The sequence below is a fragment of the Betta splendens genome, chromosome 7, assembly GCF_900634795.4.
Source record: "Betta splendens chromosome 7, fBetSpl5.4, whole genome shotgun sequence".
Classification (NCBI taxonomy): Eukaryota; Metazoa; Chordata; class Actinopteri; order Anabantiformes; family Osphronemidae; genus Betta; species Betta splendens.
The window spans coordinates 9,454,458-9,472,939 of record NC_040887.2 but is presented as its reverse complement, the minus strand read 5'-3'; the positions used below and the strand labels follow the sequence as shown (position 1 = coordinate 9,472,939).

Genomic DNA, 18,482 nt, shown 5'->3' with positions numbered 1-18,482 from the left:
CACCCAGAAATCAATTATTAGAGCAGAAATTATAGTTTAATCCATAAATATATAAATTATTTATATAAATATTCTGCTCTGGGACTATTAAAGACTTTTCTTATCTCTTCTTATCTCTTAAATAGTGACTAAAAGTAACTTTGAGTTAAATTTTTAGCATTTCAAATTCCTATGGTCATTGGGTCAAGTTATTAACAAAGAAAACCTGGGCAAAGATAACATTATTTCATATGAAAAAACATTTATTTTCAATCTCAAGTGTATGTTTTTACTGTATATATACACAACATAGTAGTACGCTGAACGGCGCCAACAATAGACGGCAGTAACGAGCCCCGCGTATCATTTAGGAGCAGCGTTCACCATAAGGCCACGAAGAAGAATATTAAACGGAAATTAAAGCTACTCATTTTCATGAGGAAGAGCGATAAACAAACAAAAACAAAACATTTGCTCTATTATAAATTGTTAGGTGTTTGCAATATTTTAAAATGCATTTGTGCTTATAAGTATGTTCATTCGGACGGTTTTGTGTCTGTGAATCTGCACGAAAGGAGGGAAAGAAAGACTAGCTCCCAACTAGCTAGGCTAGCGGGCAGGCTACGTAGCTAAGGGGTTAGCTCGACATGTTTAGTTTGGTGCTAGAGCGAAGGAGCGCGACATGATGACACGAAACTCCGACAGTGTTATCAACTAACGACACCCGTTTTCACCACAAGGTACGTTTAATGTTTGAGTGTCCCTCCACGTTGTTTAGGTGGGACTTATTTTAGAGTTATAATGCAACCGAATTCAAGTTGTTCGGATTCTATCGACGTATCAGTTCACAGCAGAATAGATAAATCCTAGTTTTCATGGGTTCACATGGTTTAAAATTCTAAGCTGTCGCTGACAGTCACACAAACTCATACGCTGATCCTTCTGGGTTTATTTTGTTGTCATGTCCTGTTATCAAACAAGCAGGTGTTGGCGTATTTCCACCAATATAAAGTTGGTGCCAGACGGGACGATAAAACATGTCATATTTCACTTTCTTCACTAAAGATCGGAAGATCGTGGGCCACAGGTCTAGGACTTGGGTTAAGTTTTAACCGGAACTGCACCCCGCAAGCTCGGCACGTCGTCATCATGGCTTGGGCTCTGAAGTTGCCTCTCACCGATGAAGTGATTGAGTCCGGACTGGTTCAGGACTTTGATGCCAGTCTCTCGGGCATTGGCCAGGAACTTGGTGCTGGAGCATACAGCATGAGGTACAGTTTGATTTATTATGACTATTGGCCATCTTTAGTGTTCGTAAACACACGTCTCCCTGTTTGAACTGTATTACCTATTCGTTCTTAGACGTGTGTTGTCTCTTGACACAGAACCTACCAATTTTTGTTATAGCTGCAGTCATTAATATATTAATTTATTTAAGAGCGAAATACCAATTTGGAGCTCTTTTAATGATCTATAGCTTTTTTAAAAATGTAAATAATATATGCGTCTAGACTGATCAGGATTTATGGAGCAAATTCTTAACAAAAATGTACATACAGTACATACATGTACATGTTTAAAATCAGTTGTAGAATATGTATTTGAACTTTGAGCTCTTTGTTGGTTACTTACTCCCGAGTAGTGCGTTTAGGATCTTTTCTGTAAAGTTTCCTTTATTTATACAGAGTGTTCCATATTTCAGCTCAGCCTGTTTTGAATGTACTGGTACACTTGGAACAATATGTGTGCTGTAATAAAAAAATGACAGAATTATTAATTAATCATCACCCACAGATGAACAGCAAAGCAACAGGCCTGTGATGATTAGATAAACAACAGTCTTTTGTTATGTCTGCTTGTGGGATTATCATTTTTTTAATCAATATGCAACATAGTCCTGGTATAGGTATAAATTTCACACAGTTCTGTGGTTCTGCAAAGGCCAAATCCTTTTGCTCAGTTTTTAATGATGGCAGAAAAGGTGCAAACTCCATTCAGGTAATGCTGACTCATACTCTTGCTGAAAAGAGATTCCTATCTTTTGAGTCCCTCTCTGTTTGTTACATGATGCCAGTCAAGCTTAAAAGTGCTCATTTGATTCTGAAATGCTTCTGTTGAGAGGAGCAGTGAGACAGTGACTGGATACCCTGGTATTTACTGGTGTTGCCCAAGATGCCTCCATTAATGAACCGTAAAGCTGGTGAACATGGCAACCTGACATTCAGCCTCAGGTGTTGTCTGGTGTCTGGTGATGATGCATGGTATGATACTCTCTCTATGATTTGATGAGTTTCACAAGACATGTCTCGTGTAATCAAGATGTGTCAGAGTAAGGTGATTAGTCATTAGCAGTCAGAGTAGTCATTTTTATTTCTTTTCTCCAGCGATGTACTTGCCCTTCCCATCTTCAAGCAGGAGGAGTCCAACCTGCCTCCAGACAACGAGAACAAGATTCTTCCCTTTCAATATGTTCTTTGTGCAGCTACCTCTCCAGCCGTTAAACTGCACGATGAAACTCTCACCTACCTCAACCAAGGTCAGCTTCAGAACCTGTGCAAAGTAAAAGCTGGATTTAATCCGATAGTTTTGTATGTTTCTTGACATAAAATGCTAATCTTTCACATTCAGATCTATAGAATAATAGTTGCAGGGATACAAATCTGTATGGGAATATGATAGTGTAGGAGATAGTGTAGCAGGAAAAGCTTTTTTCCTTATCCTCCTCAAATGGTTCACCCTAATTATACAGTTTGTAGCATTGCAAATTATTTTTTATAGGCATTCCCTAATATCTATAAGCAAAAGTGTTTCCTATGTTAAAGACTGGTTATCAATAATGTACAATTTTTGTATTATTACAGTTTTTATTTATTTATTATATTTGTCATATCTTTGTTATGTTGTCATGATTTAGATCTAACTGGTTGGGTTCTTTATGACAGCCTACAGACATTAAAATACTACATTGAAACACTTGATTACAGGGCAGTCTTATGAAATAAGGATGCTCGACAATCAGAAAATTGGGGACCTTCCAGAAATCACTGGTAAAATGGTTAAGGTAAGGACAACCTAGCGCACACAAACATCACAGTATTTTTGTGCAGGTTAGTGGCTGCCAGGCTGAACCATTAGATTTGTCCTTATTTACTCCTTTTGTAAAACTTGAATTTCTTTGAATTTCAGAGTATTATCCGTGTGGTGTTTCATGACAGACGACTTCAGTACACAGAGCACCAGCAGCTGGAAGGCTGGCGCTGGAACAGACCTGGAGATCGTATCCTTGACTTGGGTGAGCACTAAGTCAAAGATGCCTGTTTTACTTTCTGGGTGCCTGAAAGTTCTGGTTCTCAAGTGTGTTTGTGTATATAAGCATTTAATGTACAGTAACTAACCAAGGGTTTTTAGGTAAAACCAGTTATGGATATTGAACAACTATTGTACAACTTGACAGAAGTGATGTGTTTGAAAAGATGTTGTGCATTAAGAAGGCTTGTGATAACAGCTTGTTTCACATTGATCATTCCAGATATCCCCATGTCTGTCGGCATAATCGACCCCAGGGCTAACCCTACTCAGCTTAACACTGTGGAGTTCCTTTGGGACCCATCAAAAAGAACCTCAGTTTTTATCCAGGTAGCATGATGGGAAAAACTGCTGTTTCACTGAATTTGTATTATTGGCCCAATTCGTAGCATTAAGTTTAAATTGACTTTTAGTGCACTCTTCATTGTGTTTAACAAAATAGCCAGTAAACAGATACTGACACAGGTGTTACTTTGTTGATTTCATGCCATCAATAAACTTTATATTTCTGTTTTTATTTAAGGTTCATTGCATTAGCACAGAGTTCACCATGCGCAAGCATGGTGGAGAAAAGGGCGTACCTTTCCGCATCCAGATTGACACGTTTAAAGACAATGAGAATGGAGAGTACACAGAGCATCTTCACTCTGCCTCCTGCCAGGTCAAAGTCTTCAAGGTGAGAGGCACTGGAAACAACGGAGTGAATGAAATTGAATGAAAAAAATTTGGATGCACTGCCACGCAGATCATTTCCTGTATTGGTGTTTGATAGCGTTGTTTTATGGCCCACCTGACCCATTTCAGCCTAAAGGTGCCGACAGAAAGCAGAAGACAGACAGGGAGAAAATGGAGAAGAGGACGCCACAGGAAAAGGAAAAGTATCAGCCTTCATATGAAACCACTATCTTGACAGAGGTATGCATTTGATTATTGTATTTAACATTTTATTTTATGTTAAGTATAGCAATGCCTTTTCTGTTTGGCACATATTAAAAAGGTTTTATTTAAGTGTTTGAAAATAATCAGACATGAATTAACAGCTGCATCATATGAGCTACTTGACTGATGACAGTTAAATTAAAAAAATGTATTAATGCAATTTGATATTCGGTTTAACCAAAATGTTTTTGGAGACTGACCTAGTCATTCATCTATTGCTTGGTTGAAGGTTTTGGACCTTAGCCGGAGTACAGTCACTGTCCCTGTGTAGAGTACTTTAACTGGAGGAATTTATCTTTGGCCTGTGTTACATTACTCACATGTACTCATTGATCAGAAGCAGCTGTTATGACGCTGCTGACATATACATTTAATCTGTGGGTTATTTGCTAATAATACTTACTGATTAGTAAATATGCACATTCATATACTGAACACACCATATAAAAATGCTAACAACTGTTACCAATTGACCAGCCAGCCTTACCTCAGCCGATATCACTCCATACTGTGAAACATAAAATATAATAAATAAAAATACTTTAAGGCTACATTTGATGAAGAAAATATAGGAAGAAGCTGTAGATGTCAACAGAAATAAAAGTTTGATGTTTTAAGATTCCACAATAATAAACGTGATGTTCTTTCTCAGTGCTCTCCGTGGCCCGAAGCCACGTACGTCAATAACTCTCCAACTCCAGGCTTCAACAGCACACACAACAGCTTTCCAGTTGCAGAAGGGTATGAATAATTGACGATTTTTGCCTATAGTTCATGATTTACAATTTGGATTTAACTTGCCATGTGTTCCACACAGTTTCCATATTTGTGGGTAGTGAGGAGCATATGATTTGTCCTAATGTGCAATAATAGTGGAATCATTTATTACGGGGCTGTAATGTGATATATTTTTAAAACTTTAGAAATGGATCACCGACCCACCAGCCTGAGCCTGTCATTCCGGTAGCGGATGTGAGTACAACTGCAATTTGACCTTGTTATTAAAGTGAATTAAGTGAAGGACAAGTAATGGAATTGAACCAATCCTTGCAAATTAAATTAAATAAGTAATTCATGGTAAACGAACTTAATTACTTGAATTGCCACGGCTCTGCAAAGATATTTGACTTTGCTGCTTTAATTGACTTTGGTCTTGCTTTTCCTCAGAATTTGTTACCCACAGCAACACCACAGGACGCACAACAGTGGCTTCTCAGAAATCGCTTCTCACCCTATTGTCGGATCTTCACCAGTTTCTCAGGTAAAGAGGTTCCTCAATATGGAATTACTGCAAATTGCACAAAACCGCATGATTTCTTTTAACTGGTGCAATTGTAGAGACAAGAGGAAGCTGAAATAGAGCAAAATCTTGATTAAAGTGTAGGCAGTGAGAAATGTCCTGGCTAATGAAAAGCATTCATAAACAATACACAAGGCATGGGATCATTGGCAACACCTTAGACTGTTGGGCATAGCAACTGTGCATGACATACGCAGAAATCTGTCCACTGATTTTTGTCTTAGATTCTCTTAAACATTGTGTAATTCACACTTACAGAAGTGGTTCATGCTTTTAAGTGAAGTCTTTCTGTGTGTATCAGGGGCAGATCTGCTGAAGCTGACCAGAGAGGATGTCATTCAGATATGTGGGCCAGCAGATGGTATAAGACTGTTTAATGCACTGAAGGGACGGTAGGTGTTTTATGAAATTCGGCCTGAAAGCAAATAATTTACTGAAAGTCTCCATGCGTATATGTTTTTTTTTGTCTTTTGAACTATTAGAGTGGTACGTCCGAGGCTGACTATCTATGTTTGCCAAGAGTCTCAGCAGGCACGGGAACAGCAGCCGAAACATGAGAACGGAGACGCTGCCAACAACACTTTCTTTAGTCAGTTGGTGATTTACAAACATTTGCTTGTGTTCATTCGGGTATCCAGTCAGATGTTGTAGCTACTGCTGCGCATAGCTAAAATCAAACCTAAAATTAATATACATGTCTGGTTGTGTAACAAAACTCCTACTTTATTACATACTAACACATATAGCTATGGATTTACAACATTTGTATGTTAAAAGTCAGCAGACAAGTACTTGTTTAAGTTTACCTTTTTATTTTTCTGCAGTATATCATGCAATTTACCTGGAGGAGCTTACTTCTGTTGAGCTGACGGAGAAGATTGCTCAGCTCTTCAATATCTCACCGAGACAGATAAATCAGATTTTTAAACAGGGTCCTACTGGCATCCATGTGTTGGTTAGTGATGAGGTAAAGTCAACATTGTTTCTCCTGAGATCTCATGTGTCTGCCTGTGCCAAACTGAAGAACACAGATAATTTGATGCTAGTAAGGATTAGTTTGTTTTGTTTTTTTAGGTAGGTAAGGATTAGTGGACATTACTATTAATAAATTGCTTTAAAGTTTTCTTTTGTCTTCCTCAGATGATTCAAAACTTCCAGGATGAAGTATGTTTTGTTTTGGATACAATGAAAGGTATTTAAGCATAACACTAATAAATGATTTATATCTTTTCTATATTAAACACAGAACCTTTTAATAGGACTTTTTAATTTTATTTATTTATTTTTTTCAACAACCTCTCCTCTGTTTTCTTCTTTTTTTCTCCAGATGACACAAGTGACTGCTATCACATCATCTTAAAGTGAACGCTGGGCAGAACATTAGTTTAGCCTCGCTCTCTTCTTTAGAACCAAACCAGTCAGCCCCTCTAGAGCACACTCCTCTCTGTTCTTGGAGTATATGGAGATACCCCAAGAAACCGTTTGAGGTTAATAGGAGGAACATGCGACTGAAGCACTCGGCTCTCTCCTCACTGAACCCTATTGTCTTACTATTGAGGGAGTGACTGTGTTACCACAGTGATGTAACATTTTCCTTCTTGTTCCGCCATTGTTTCCCTTAAATTGTTGAATTTCTCTCATGTGTAGGAGGTTAGTACAACAGCTGCCTTCCATGTTTGTTAGCTAAACATCTGGTGAACCAAAGCTCCGTGCTTCATAATCAACAGTTTGCCATATTTGTAAAAGAACAACACGGACAACAACCAAACAAAATCAACAGAAACCCCACAGGTACATTAATAGTACTTGACTATCAGTCTTAAGTGCTGCATGACTTCTTGTCTTCATGCTAGAGTCCTTGCAGGATCCACAAGCCAGCCTGCAACAAACACAGTAGAGCTCACACTATCACAGAGTCTCATCAAAGAACCACCAGAGGCATCAAAATCAGGTCATTAAGGGAAACGAACGAAATCCAGCTGTTTCCAAAACATCTGTGGTTCCTTTGGAAGCTAACAAGCTCAGTCTTTGAACTCTTATTTTTGAGAAATATTTTTTCCAGCCGGTTTGATCCTTGTATAGTTAGCCGTATAGTGCATATGATGGAAGTCGAAAGAAAACAAGCTGTGCGTGTTAGTGATCACACCAGCAGATCATCTCTGACCTGTGTGCTCCCTATCAGCTTGTCTAGCATTTCCCTTTTCCTTTTTTTCTGCCTGTTTTATGACATTATTTTTTTAAACTGGATCATTGCTTTGTTCATTGTTTTGTAGGGAATTATGTTACTTTTTTTAAATACGCTTTTAACAAATATACATGTTTTTATTATTGTTTTTGGATGTTGCCAAATACTAATACATGTAATGGGTTGTTGGGTGCTTCAGAGCTGCATGTGAAAAGATGTGCTTAGTTTATGTTGAGTCCACTGTAATGCTTACATTGAATTTATAGCAGACATAGCCATGTTTGTCCCACCTCATCAGCATTATTAAAATACATAAACCATGTACTTATTTCCTTTTTACTGTGTTTAATTATGTGCAACATTTTATTGACATCATTAAACACAGGTTTACCTTTTCTGGGCAGGAGGAGGCTACTGTAGACAGGCATTTTGTTGCCAAGGCAACTGTCGATTTTGACAAGACTAATAACATTAATGTCGAATAGTGTGAGTCAAACTGAGCCAAGATGCAGGTTGATGATAAATGATGTCCGTGTCACATTTTTCCATGTTTCTGTCTGTTCAATATGAACAAAGAAGCCAAAAGAAAAAAAAGGAAAAAAATCCCCTTCATTTCCCAGCATGCTCCGGTGCGCGACATGCATGTGATGTCACAATAAGTGCATATATACACGGCTACAGGGAAGAATTTCTTCCTCCATTGTTACATTGTAACAAACGGGGCCGGGGCGAAGCGGGGGAGAAAAGCGTCTTCTCGTCGGAAAACCCTGCAGCACTTTGATACCGGCACAAAAACCGCGTTGGCACGAGAAGACAGCGAAGTAAACCCGGTGGAGCGAACCCGCCCCGGCGAGAAGAAGGATAAACGAACACAGATGTCAGCGGATTTCTCCCTTCCAGCCAATTCAACGCTGATATCAGCACGATAAGACAGTTGGACGTGCACGTTATTCGGGTTGTGAGAGAGAAAAAAAATCGCTGCCAATGATACAACGTCCATTTTTTCTGCTGCTGTACTTTAAATAGACAGGCATGCGACATTTAAAGAAAAGCGGCAGATCTAACGCACAGACCCAGATCCTGCTGTCTTGGTGATCCGGCGTGCAGAACAATGAGCATGAAGCCTAGGTAGCCTCATCTGGTCACATATAAAGTGCTGCAGATTGACAATCACTCAAGCTTTCAGCCAGGGCAGGTCCTCGCTAGCGGAGCTCCACGGCTGCAGTCTGGATACTCGTTTTGCAGGGAGATCGGTTCTGGCACACACACACACACACACACACACACACAACGGCATCTCCTGAGGCGGTGGAAGATTGATGTTCAGCGCTCATTGAGAAGATCAACGAGCCACGAGTTGGTTGGTTGGAAACAGGCTGCCTGCTTCTGCTCCAGGTAAGAGGGTTTAGTGTTTCATTAGCCACACAGTCTGCCATTGTGTGTCTGCCTGCGTGTGGATGTGTGTAAAAACGGGGAACGCTGGTTTAGTGGGGAGAAAGGGAGCCTTTGAACGCACCGCGGTCAGCTGCTGCGTGTCCACGGTTAAATGTCCAAGTCATAATGGTCTTTAACGCTACCGGAAGCACTGTCATATGATAAGAGCCCTGAAAGGACCAGGACGGTGACACTGGCTGTTTTAAAGGAAATAAGTCTGCCGTCCAAATTCAGCCTACGCTCCGTTTGGACTATTTATGTATATATCTCAGTTAAAAATGGTTCTGTAATTCCACCAGTACCTGCATCCACTTGTTCCTCACAGTCAGAACCTCCTGCCCGAATCACAGCATAGATATAAACCTCACATTAAATATGAACGTGTCCTTCTGACGCATGATTTTTGCACTGCACCATCAAACCAATAAACTACACCCAGCACACAATAAAACAGGGTTAGGCTCATTAAGAGTGGTCCCAGTTTAGAATGACAGTTCAGTTAGTCACTAGAACCAAGTCTGACATCTACCTACAGTAATACGCATTAGTCACCTCTGGTAGTGTAGCTCTCACTGGGTTTTTGATACTGACCCTATCTGTATGAAATATTATAATGAGTCTTCTTTTATTTGGGTTATGCTTTGAATATACAAAACTTTTTGCGACGGAGTCGGGCCACAAAGCCACAGGGGGGAAACACATCCTAACACAAGTTTTCTATCCTTTCACATTTGCTCACATCGATCTGATCTCTGCACCGTTTATGGCAGAAATCTTAATCAACAACAACAAAAAATCTCCTGCGAAACCGTGGGGATCATTCGTTCCAAGGCTGTGCTCCTGAGCCGTGCTTGTCTAGTTGCCATGGTGACGTTGCAAGACTTGACGATTTCAAAGTAGGATTTTTCTGCGAGATGGGGCGCACGAAACAGCTGGCGGCACCTATTAGTCTGGCGTTTTCGTTTGTATTTGTCTCGACGGGAACAGTTGGACGCGAATGATCATCCGCTCTGTCTCCGATGAGTGCCAGGGGTTTCGCAGTTTCTCACCCAAAAAGCCCCCCCCCCCCCCCCCCCCCCCCTTTCTGCCCTTTCTGAGTGTGTTCTTTGTGCGTGCCCCCAGACACCGAGTTTCCATGGAGGCAGGTTCGTCCCTCAGCCTCAAAAGACGATATGAAGAGGTGGACAACAACTCTCCATTCTCTACACCCAAAGACTCTGACGATGACATCTCCAGCAGCGACAGCGCCGACAGCTGCGATAGCCTCAATCCCCCTTCCAGCACTGCATTCACCCGTAAGGACTCGCAGGCAGCACACTCTATTTCCTAAATCACCCCTGGTTAATGCTTCCTTCCTCGTCTCCTTCCTCGTCTCCTTCCTCCAGCCACCTCCATCCTCAGACACCACAAGCCGTCGCCGGGCGGCAAGCGGGTCCGCTTCGACGTGGTGACGGTGTATTACTTCCCCCGGCGGCAGGGCTTCACCAGCGTGCCCAGCCAGGGGGGGAGCTCCCTGGGCATGGCCCGCCACCACTCCTCCATCAGGCACTACACGCTGGGCGAGTTCGCGCGGGAACAGGAGAGCAGCCACCGGCACACCCTGCGCCAGCACCTGCGCCAGGAGAAGCTCAACGCCCGCAAGATGAAGGTAGATACGGGTCCATTCAAAGCAGCTCTCTGCTCGTGCTCGATTACTCCAGGATTCTCACTCCTACGTATAAAGTAGACTCAGAACCACGTGTTTGGACCCTGTCGTCCAGAGCTCCCACTTCTCCACTCGCTGTCCTCCACAGCTGACCCGGAACGGCACCGTGGAGTGCGCCCAGGCCGACCTCCTGACCCTGGACGACGTCTCGGACGAGGACCTGGACGTGGACGGCGTGGAGGTGGACGACTGCTTCTTCCTGCAGCCGCTGCCCACCAAGCGCCGCCGGGCCCTGCTGCGGGCGTCCGGCATCGCCCGCATCGACGCGCGCGAGAAGGCCGAGCTCCGCGCCATCCGCCTGTCGCGGGAGGAGTGCGGCTGCGACTGCCGCCTGTACTGCGACCCGCGCCACTGCGGCTGCAGCCAGGCCGGCATCAAGTGCCAGGTGAGGGCTGATATGAGGGGCGTCAGTGAGTCAGCAGGTCCTGCGCCGTTTTCATTCGAGGCCGTATCTGGAAGCGTTGGTGGATCAATTCCATTCAGCTGCTTCAGATGTTTCTGTTCTGTTCACACTAGCCCTCTATAAGATATATAAAATAACATACATATCTGTAGTTCTCAGGTTAGCGTTAATCCGTTTCTTTGAATAGTTTTCTCCTCATGTATAAATTATTATTATTATAAAATTCTTATCAATAATAAAACTATAATAAATCAATATTAGTATCAATAATAAAACTATAAATGTAAACTTTAGACATACCAAGAGAAAGCATGGGGGGGTGTTTGACACCTGGTATTTCCAGTAATGGAAGCAGAGAACATTTAGATACACACTGTACTTCAGCACCTTTTCTCTTTCTCGTGTTTATTTTATAATTTATACTTTTCAGATTAATAAAGCAAAATGCATTATACTCAGTTTATTTATACTCAGCATGCCAAGAACCGCATTAAGTCATTTTAGTTTCATCAAAACAGAGGCTAAAGATGCTGCTCTAAACGCATCATGAAATCTAATAAAATAATATGTTACGTTTTCTGTTACTAATATTATTTTTATTCCAGTTTTACTTACGTAGGCATTCTCAGCTTTTCCACTGCCTAAGGGTCTAAATTAGTTTCACATCAGCCAAGTATGTAAGCCTTCGTGAGTCAAACCTACTGCCTGCATGGCTTGAGTTAATTATGAGTATCTTATTTCTGATTTGTACTCATCATTACTGTCTCTGTGGAGTGTAGGTATGTTAAGGACCCATCGTTGTAGTAAAGGTGCATTCTCTGTCATCTGATTTTGCTCTTGGTCATTGATTTTAGGCAAATCGGCAGCGATGCCTGGAAGTTGCTGCAATAACCTCGTTATCCAGTCTGAATGTGGTGCTTGTATAATGGAGTGAGTCAATTATCTGCTTGATCAGGAAAGTGAAAACACAGCTGATTAGGCGTCAGGCTCTAGCAGACTGTCTTTCCACAGTCTACCTGTGGCCTCCTCCACATGTGGGTAATGTAATAAGTAGCAAATAGAAGCCAGGATGGAGCACGACATCTCAGGTGGTTCATGTCACTGAATTGGGATTGTGAAAATGAACGGCTGCTGCTCTGTGCTTCCCAGGTGGATCGGATGTCCTTCCCGTGTGGCTGCTCCCGGGACGGATGTGGCAACGCGGCGGGCCGCATCGAATTCAACCCCGTACGCGTGAGAACCCACTACCTGCACACCATCATGAAGCTGGACCTGGAGAAGCGGAGGATGCTGATACAAGGCACCGGGAGCCAGTTTGCCGAATCGGACCCGGTCTCGTCCCCCTCCTCCACCTGCCCCACCTCCCCGGACGTGTCGTCCGTCACGCTGGACTCGGAGCCGGACGAGAGCGAGGCGCAGGCGGCGGTGCGGGTCCAGCACCTGCTGGCGGAGCGGGACGTCCTCGAGCGCGAGAACGAGACGGCCGTGCTGCACCTCCAGAGCGCGGAGGAACAGGAGAGGAGGGAGCGGGAGGAGGCCGAGGGGGAGGCGGTGCGGCGGGAGCCGGGCGGCGGTGGGCTCCCGGAGCAGCCTCTCTGCCTGCTGCCCGGCGCTCTGGGAGGAGAGCTGGCCGAGCAGGCCGAGGCGCCGGGGGTGGAGCAGGTCCTCCTGCAGGGCCCCTTCCCCACCGGGGCCACTGTGTTGTGCATCACCAATAACCAGGAAGACAGTCCCGCAAATGTCCTCAAAGACTCCGCTCCTCTGCTCTACTATCAGCTCAGTCCCATCGAATCCGGGGCCTTCGAGACCGAGCCCAAAGCGGAGGAGGTTGAACGGGGCGAGCGCACGGGAGGAGGCCCGTGTGCGGAGAAGACAGGAGGAGGAGGGGGAGGAGGGGGGGAGAGGGCTGAGCCTGAACCCGTTGCCCGCGTGCAGAGCGCGGGCAGCTCGCTGACCGACGCCAACCTGTGCTCAGAGGAACGTGCGGCGGCGGCGGGTTCCTCCAATCATCAGCAGAGCCCCTCGGAGGAGCAGCGCCAGGGGGCCTCCGGCATGGAGGAGGGAGGGGCTCCACTGCCGGCCCACGTCTAGTTCCAGCATCTCTGCAGATATTTTGCACAACTGCTTAGTCTAAGATGAATTAATTACACGTTTCACATTTATTACTCCTGTCATCAAGGATGATGGATGGTTGCAATGTCTTGGTCCATTGGCGACTGTCGCTGAATCGCGTGGACGATGAGCTCAAGTATTATAATAGAGGGGAGATGCTGAAAGCGCCGAGTGAAACCTCCCCTGAAATAACATGGACGCAGTCACAGCGCTGTTCGGGGTTCATGGACGCGGCCTTAATGGGGGGACAGTGAAAACACTCGCGCTTATTAGCCCTCGGTCGATAAGTAGTACAGCAGGTAGTGCTTCGTTCATTTCCAGCGCAGAAAACAGAAAAAAACAACAGAAATGTGTAAATCCTGACACAAGCCTTTCATTGGGTGACTTCAACACTAAACGCGTTGTTTCACGGTGAGAAGCTGCCGCATTTAGCTGCGCGCCGGCGTCTTTTCCATTCCAGTCGAGCCCAAAAACAGGCCTCCGACCGCTCCCTCCACTGACCGTAGACTCACTATTAATCCTGGAAATACTTGTTTTCGTGTACTGTATATGCATCTGCGATGTGCGGGACGGAGCCCCGGTTGCTGCTTTTTCCCACATTGTGCACATTGTGAGCGGAGCGGCTCCGCTGCACCGGGACATGAAGGTGAACCCACACAGCAGACGCTGCTGCCGCTGCCGCTTCTGCTGGTGAAAAAAGAAATAGATGTAGTTGCGATGCCTATGATATTATTTCATGGAATAACGTCTTTTGTGCATTAGATGCTGTTGGTTTTAACGTCCGTGCGATCTTAGTTGTTTGGTTTCTGTTCCTTTGAGTGAGAGGTAATGTTGTTACTTTCCTACTGTTACGCTCTAATGCCATGTAGTCGGTCTCGTCGAGTCATGATGAAATTCCAGATGAGCTCTTTCTGGTCCGTGAGTCGTTCTGCGAGAAAGAGTTGATTCTGGATCAAATCCGCAAATTCAATTTCATATGAAGAGAATAAGAGAATAGCATTAAAGAGTCAAAGTAAAAAAAAAAAAAGAAAACACAGCATGAGCTGTTGAAAGTAGTTATATGAGATTATGTGATGTTACTAAACAGACTGACAATAACCAGAATTTATATGTGTGTGTGTGTGTGTGTGTGTGTGTGTGTGTGTGTGTGTGTGTGTGTGTGTGTGTGTGTGTGTGTGTGCGCGTGTGCGTGCGCGCGAGTAAGACGCATGTTAGTGACGGCTCGTATTTTATTCTTGGAACGTGCTGGCGTCTTGGATTTCCGATTCCCGATTCGACCTCCGCGCCGTCGGGAGAATGTGATTTCACCGGGCGCGTCTCTCAGACGTGAGGGCGTCGTGGAACCGCGACCGGGGAACGCGGTCGCTGCTGCGGCTGCGCGTGCCGTCGCGCGCGTAAACGCCACCGCGCGACATTTCCGACGTTTATATTTGAAGCTGTGTCTAATTACCACTGATGTGTGCGCGCGCGGCGGCTCTCGCGCACAACCCGCCCGTCAGCGCCTCCTGTTCCCTCAAATGACAGCGTTCGCTGACCGCCCGCCCGACACACGATGCGTTGTTGTGTTTGAGACGTCTGATGTGTGTGTTTTTATTGTTTATTGTATTTTTGCCTTGTTTACGTCTTAATATAAAACTGCTTAAGAGTTGCACCAAGGCAGTGGTTTCAAACCTAATTAAACAACGCCGTCATCCATCACGTTCAAACAAAGCAGTCTCAGTAGTTATTGTGAGGCTGTTGACGTGTTGTGGCCGTTTGTGTCCGCGTGACTTTGCCTTGACATAGGAACACGTTTAAAGCGATGATGATCACAAGCTGCCCGTTGTTGAGCTTTTTGTCGTTCGGCTTTTATTATGAGTAACATAATTTAGGTTTGGGACCACTGTATCAATCGAACTCCACTACACTATGTAATTGTGTGTTGCTCTGTGTGAAAGGGGTGTGACTGTCGAAGAGGATGCGTTTAGACTTCATCTAAAAGCTGTGAGAACTACTCTCATGCTCTCAACTGTTGCCTAAAGTGGACACAAAAGGTTTTATACAAAAATAAAATAAAATACTCACTTTAAAAACAACAAGCATTTATGGATGATGATTTAATGACATTGTGTTATGCTTTATGTCCTCACACATTAACAGGTGGCTGAGGGTTTGAGCGCCAGGACTCTGACCCCAGCACCAGAAAGGTCCAGTACATTTACAATCAAATAATAATAATTGGGATTCTGTTCTGTGAAGCATTTTGGGCGTATGGTTCAATTGTATGTTTGGAGAACTTGGGAAAATTGAGCAAGACATGCTTTCACGTCCACTGAGACTTGGTTGGAGAAGGTCTTGCAGGATTCCTAAGCAGCCTTCACAGTCACCTGACTGAGTCCATAGACAATCTGGAGGCGACTACTTAGTGTTCAGCTAACAAGGTTAGACTCAAGGTCAGATTGAATAAAGTGCCTTTGCTTTTCTTCAGTGTAAGTTAAAACCTCCTGGTATCTAAACCTGATATGAAACAGTCTAGTAGTCAAGAGGATTCTGATACTTTAATCTGCTGAGTGACCAAAAGTAAATGTGTACATGTGACCACATGTAAGTGAGGAGCCGCTGCTGTAGTACCATCACCAGCCACTAGATGGCAGCGTGAGCTCAGTTCACGCTCTTCCGTCCTGCGTCACAGTCTCCACTGACTTTGAAATCTGAGGCTTCGTTGCATGAGTTCCACTCAGTTACTCTTCAGCTGAACACGGTAACAAAACAACCAAGTCATCAAGTGTTTATTTTTCTTACGTGGCGCAATCCTGCTACAATGAAGGCATGGTTTAATGTCTCTGATCTGGATTTTATTCCCCGTAACCATCAGTGGCAGCCAGGAAACACAAGCGTTTCCAGCCGTGCTCCTGCACAAGCAGCTCGTACGTCTTAGCTCAGATCAGGAGCCTCTAGAAGCCGAAGCGGTCACTGTATTTCCATGGCAGGAAGCTGTTAGTTGATTAAAGTGGCTGAGGCCGAACCTTTGGCAGTGCCACACAGCTCTGTGCACCGGGACGCAGGATGCAGATTTACTTCCCTTCAGATATCTGCAAATGACAGATAAGCCTGGTACAAATAACATGTACATGAGGGTGTGTGCCTTAAAGATGCATTTACCCGCCTCCACTAGTTTAGTTTTAATCATTCCTATTCTTAGTCTTTCTAGTTTCCCAAGATTGTGCAAATTTCAAAATGCTCTCTTGACACAGACTTGTGAAAAATCCCCGTCCTAATGGTGCCAGTCCCTGCGTTGGTGTGTGTGTGTGTGTGTGCGCCGTGTTCAGCGCTGAGAACCGGCCCACACACGCACAAACAAACACCACACACAAGCAGAAACCTATTACCCCTGGAACAATGGCAGCAGCAGCAGCACAGCTCCGAGAACTATGCATCATGAGTTTAACCTTTCCGGCCTCGGCTGCTCTATTGTTTTAACTCCCTAATGGCCGGAGGCCGTCGACCGGGCCTGGTGATGGAGACAGACCACGTTAAGCACCCACAATAAGCGGAGGAGAGAAAAGGCTCCTATCGAGTGTGTTGACAGATGGACTCTAATTTCGCCGCTGTAACTGGACAGATCCGCGGAGAGCGGGCGGCCGTTGGGGAGTGACGCATGCGAAATGGAACCTTGCCACACCACCTCGGCCCGACTGCCAGACGGAACGTGCTGCAGCAGTGCATGTGGAAAGAATGCTCTCTCTCTCGCTCCCCCTGTGACGCCAGGGTTATGGCGTTATTAGGCCCGCAGTGAAACCCATCACTTTTAAATGGCACTATTCATAAAAGCGGCGGGCGGCGTTTCCACTAGGGACCGAAATCCAGACCCTCCGGCACAAAGTTCATCATGCGTCGCCAGGAGGAGTCAGATCCTGGTGAAGGGAGGAAGGGGAAAACAATGAAACAGGAAGAACTTTCTCTGAGAAATAGACATTTATGTCTCAGACGTGTCATATTTAGTGCATGTACAGAAAATGAATGATGTCAAATATAGGTTGTACTTTATTAATGTGCATTTTCACAATGAATGAATGAACTCGACATGACACAAAATGAACGCGTTAATCAGTAAAATTGTATTTTTGGAGTAACAAAGCACAAAGCTACGTTTGACTGTGTGTCCTTGAATGCATCACGTCCGAACCGGGTTTGTGCAGTAGCGAGGCCGACACCGCGTCGACACCGGAGCAAGCGGAGACCGAGCTGCGAGTCCACAGCTGTGGGAAACATGCCGCGTCTCCCGGAGGACGTGTCCGTCGCCGCCGCATCCAGCTTCCCCAGCAACACACACACACACACACACGCACACGTACACACACACACACGCACGCACACACACGCACGCACACACGCGCACACACGCACACACGCACACACACACACACGCGCACACACGCACACACGCGCACACACACACGCACACACACGTACACACACACACACACACGCACACACACACACACACACACACACACACACACACACACACACACACACACACACACACACACACACACACACACACACACACACACACGATGGAAGCTGCTCAACAGGCAACTACGCCTGGAGTTTCTGTTCCGTGTTTCCTCAAGATGTTTGTACATGTTGCGTGTTGTCGCTTCCTTTGAGTCACGGCGGACACGCCATCCCAACAGCTAAACACCTGGCTGCGAGCCCAGCCTCCAGAGGTGGAAGCCCGCATGTCTGGAGGCTCACGCAGAGGGGCGAGTGTGTTCATCTCACGTCATGTCAGAGCCATGGATTTAAAGGCCGCTTTAACTTTATGATTTTTTCACATCTGGACCGTTCGCTGAGTATTTGCAGGGCCATTAACCAGAGTTCAGGCTCTGGTGAATGGATGGATGGTATCGCTCAACTGCTGGGGCAGCGTGACGTCATGGAGATGATGCGGCTCACGCTGCACGTGGGCTGTTTCCCACTGTGAGCTGGACTGATCCGTCCCAGCGCTGGTCCAGATGTTTATGGGCAGATAACGAGCTCCGTGTTTATGCGCACATTAGTTTTATCCTCTTTCGGAATAGGGGCTCGTACGTCTCAACATAACTGCCAGCTGCGTCTGTTCCGGGGCCGCTCG

At 45.0% G+C, this 18,482-nt stretch overlaps 2 protein-coding genes across 2 annotated transcripts; both read left to right on the top strand.

Moving 5' to 3' along the window:
- The first annotated feature begins 355 nt into the window (after nt 1–355).
- Nucleotides 356–8,031, top strand: tfcp2 (transcription factor CP2). Its single transcript, XM_029156525.3, has 16 exons — nt 356–719; nt 1,045–1,250; nt 2,364–2,515; nt 2,964–3,040; nt 3,166–3,271; nt 3,509–3,615; nt 3,809–3,961; nt 4,090–4,200; nt 4,877–4,965; nt 5,148–5,196; nt 5,392–5,485; nt 5,826–5,916; nt 6,007–6,113; nt 6,349–6,491; nt 6,665–6,716; nt 6,852–8,031. Exons 2-16 carry the CDS (start codon nt 1,129–1,131, stop codon nt 6,887–6,889), a joined length of 1,491 nt encoding a protein of 496 aa, XP_029012358.1. The 5' UTR covers nt 356–719; nt 1,045–1,128; the 3' UTR covers nt 6,890–8,031.
- A 155-nt stretch (nt 8,032–8,186) lies between these two features.
- On the top strand, nt 8,187–15,441 carry csrnp2 (cysteine-serine-rich nuclear protein 2). Its single transcript, XM_029156526.3, has 5 exons — nt 8,187–9,104; nt 10,266–10,438; nt 10,529–10,791; nt 10,937–11,233; nt 12,401–15,441. Exons 2-5 carry the CDS (start codon nt 10,279–10,281, stop codon nt 13,340–13,342), a joined length of 1,662 nt encoding a protein of 553 aa, XP_029012359.1. The 5' UTR covers nt 8,187–9,104; nt 10,266–10,278; the 3' UTR covers nt 13,343–15,441.
- The last annotated feature ends 3,041 nt before the right edge of the window (nt 15,442–18,482 follow it).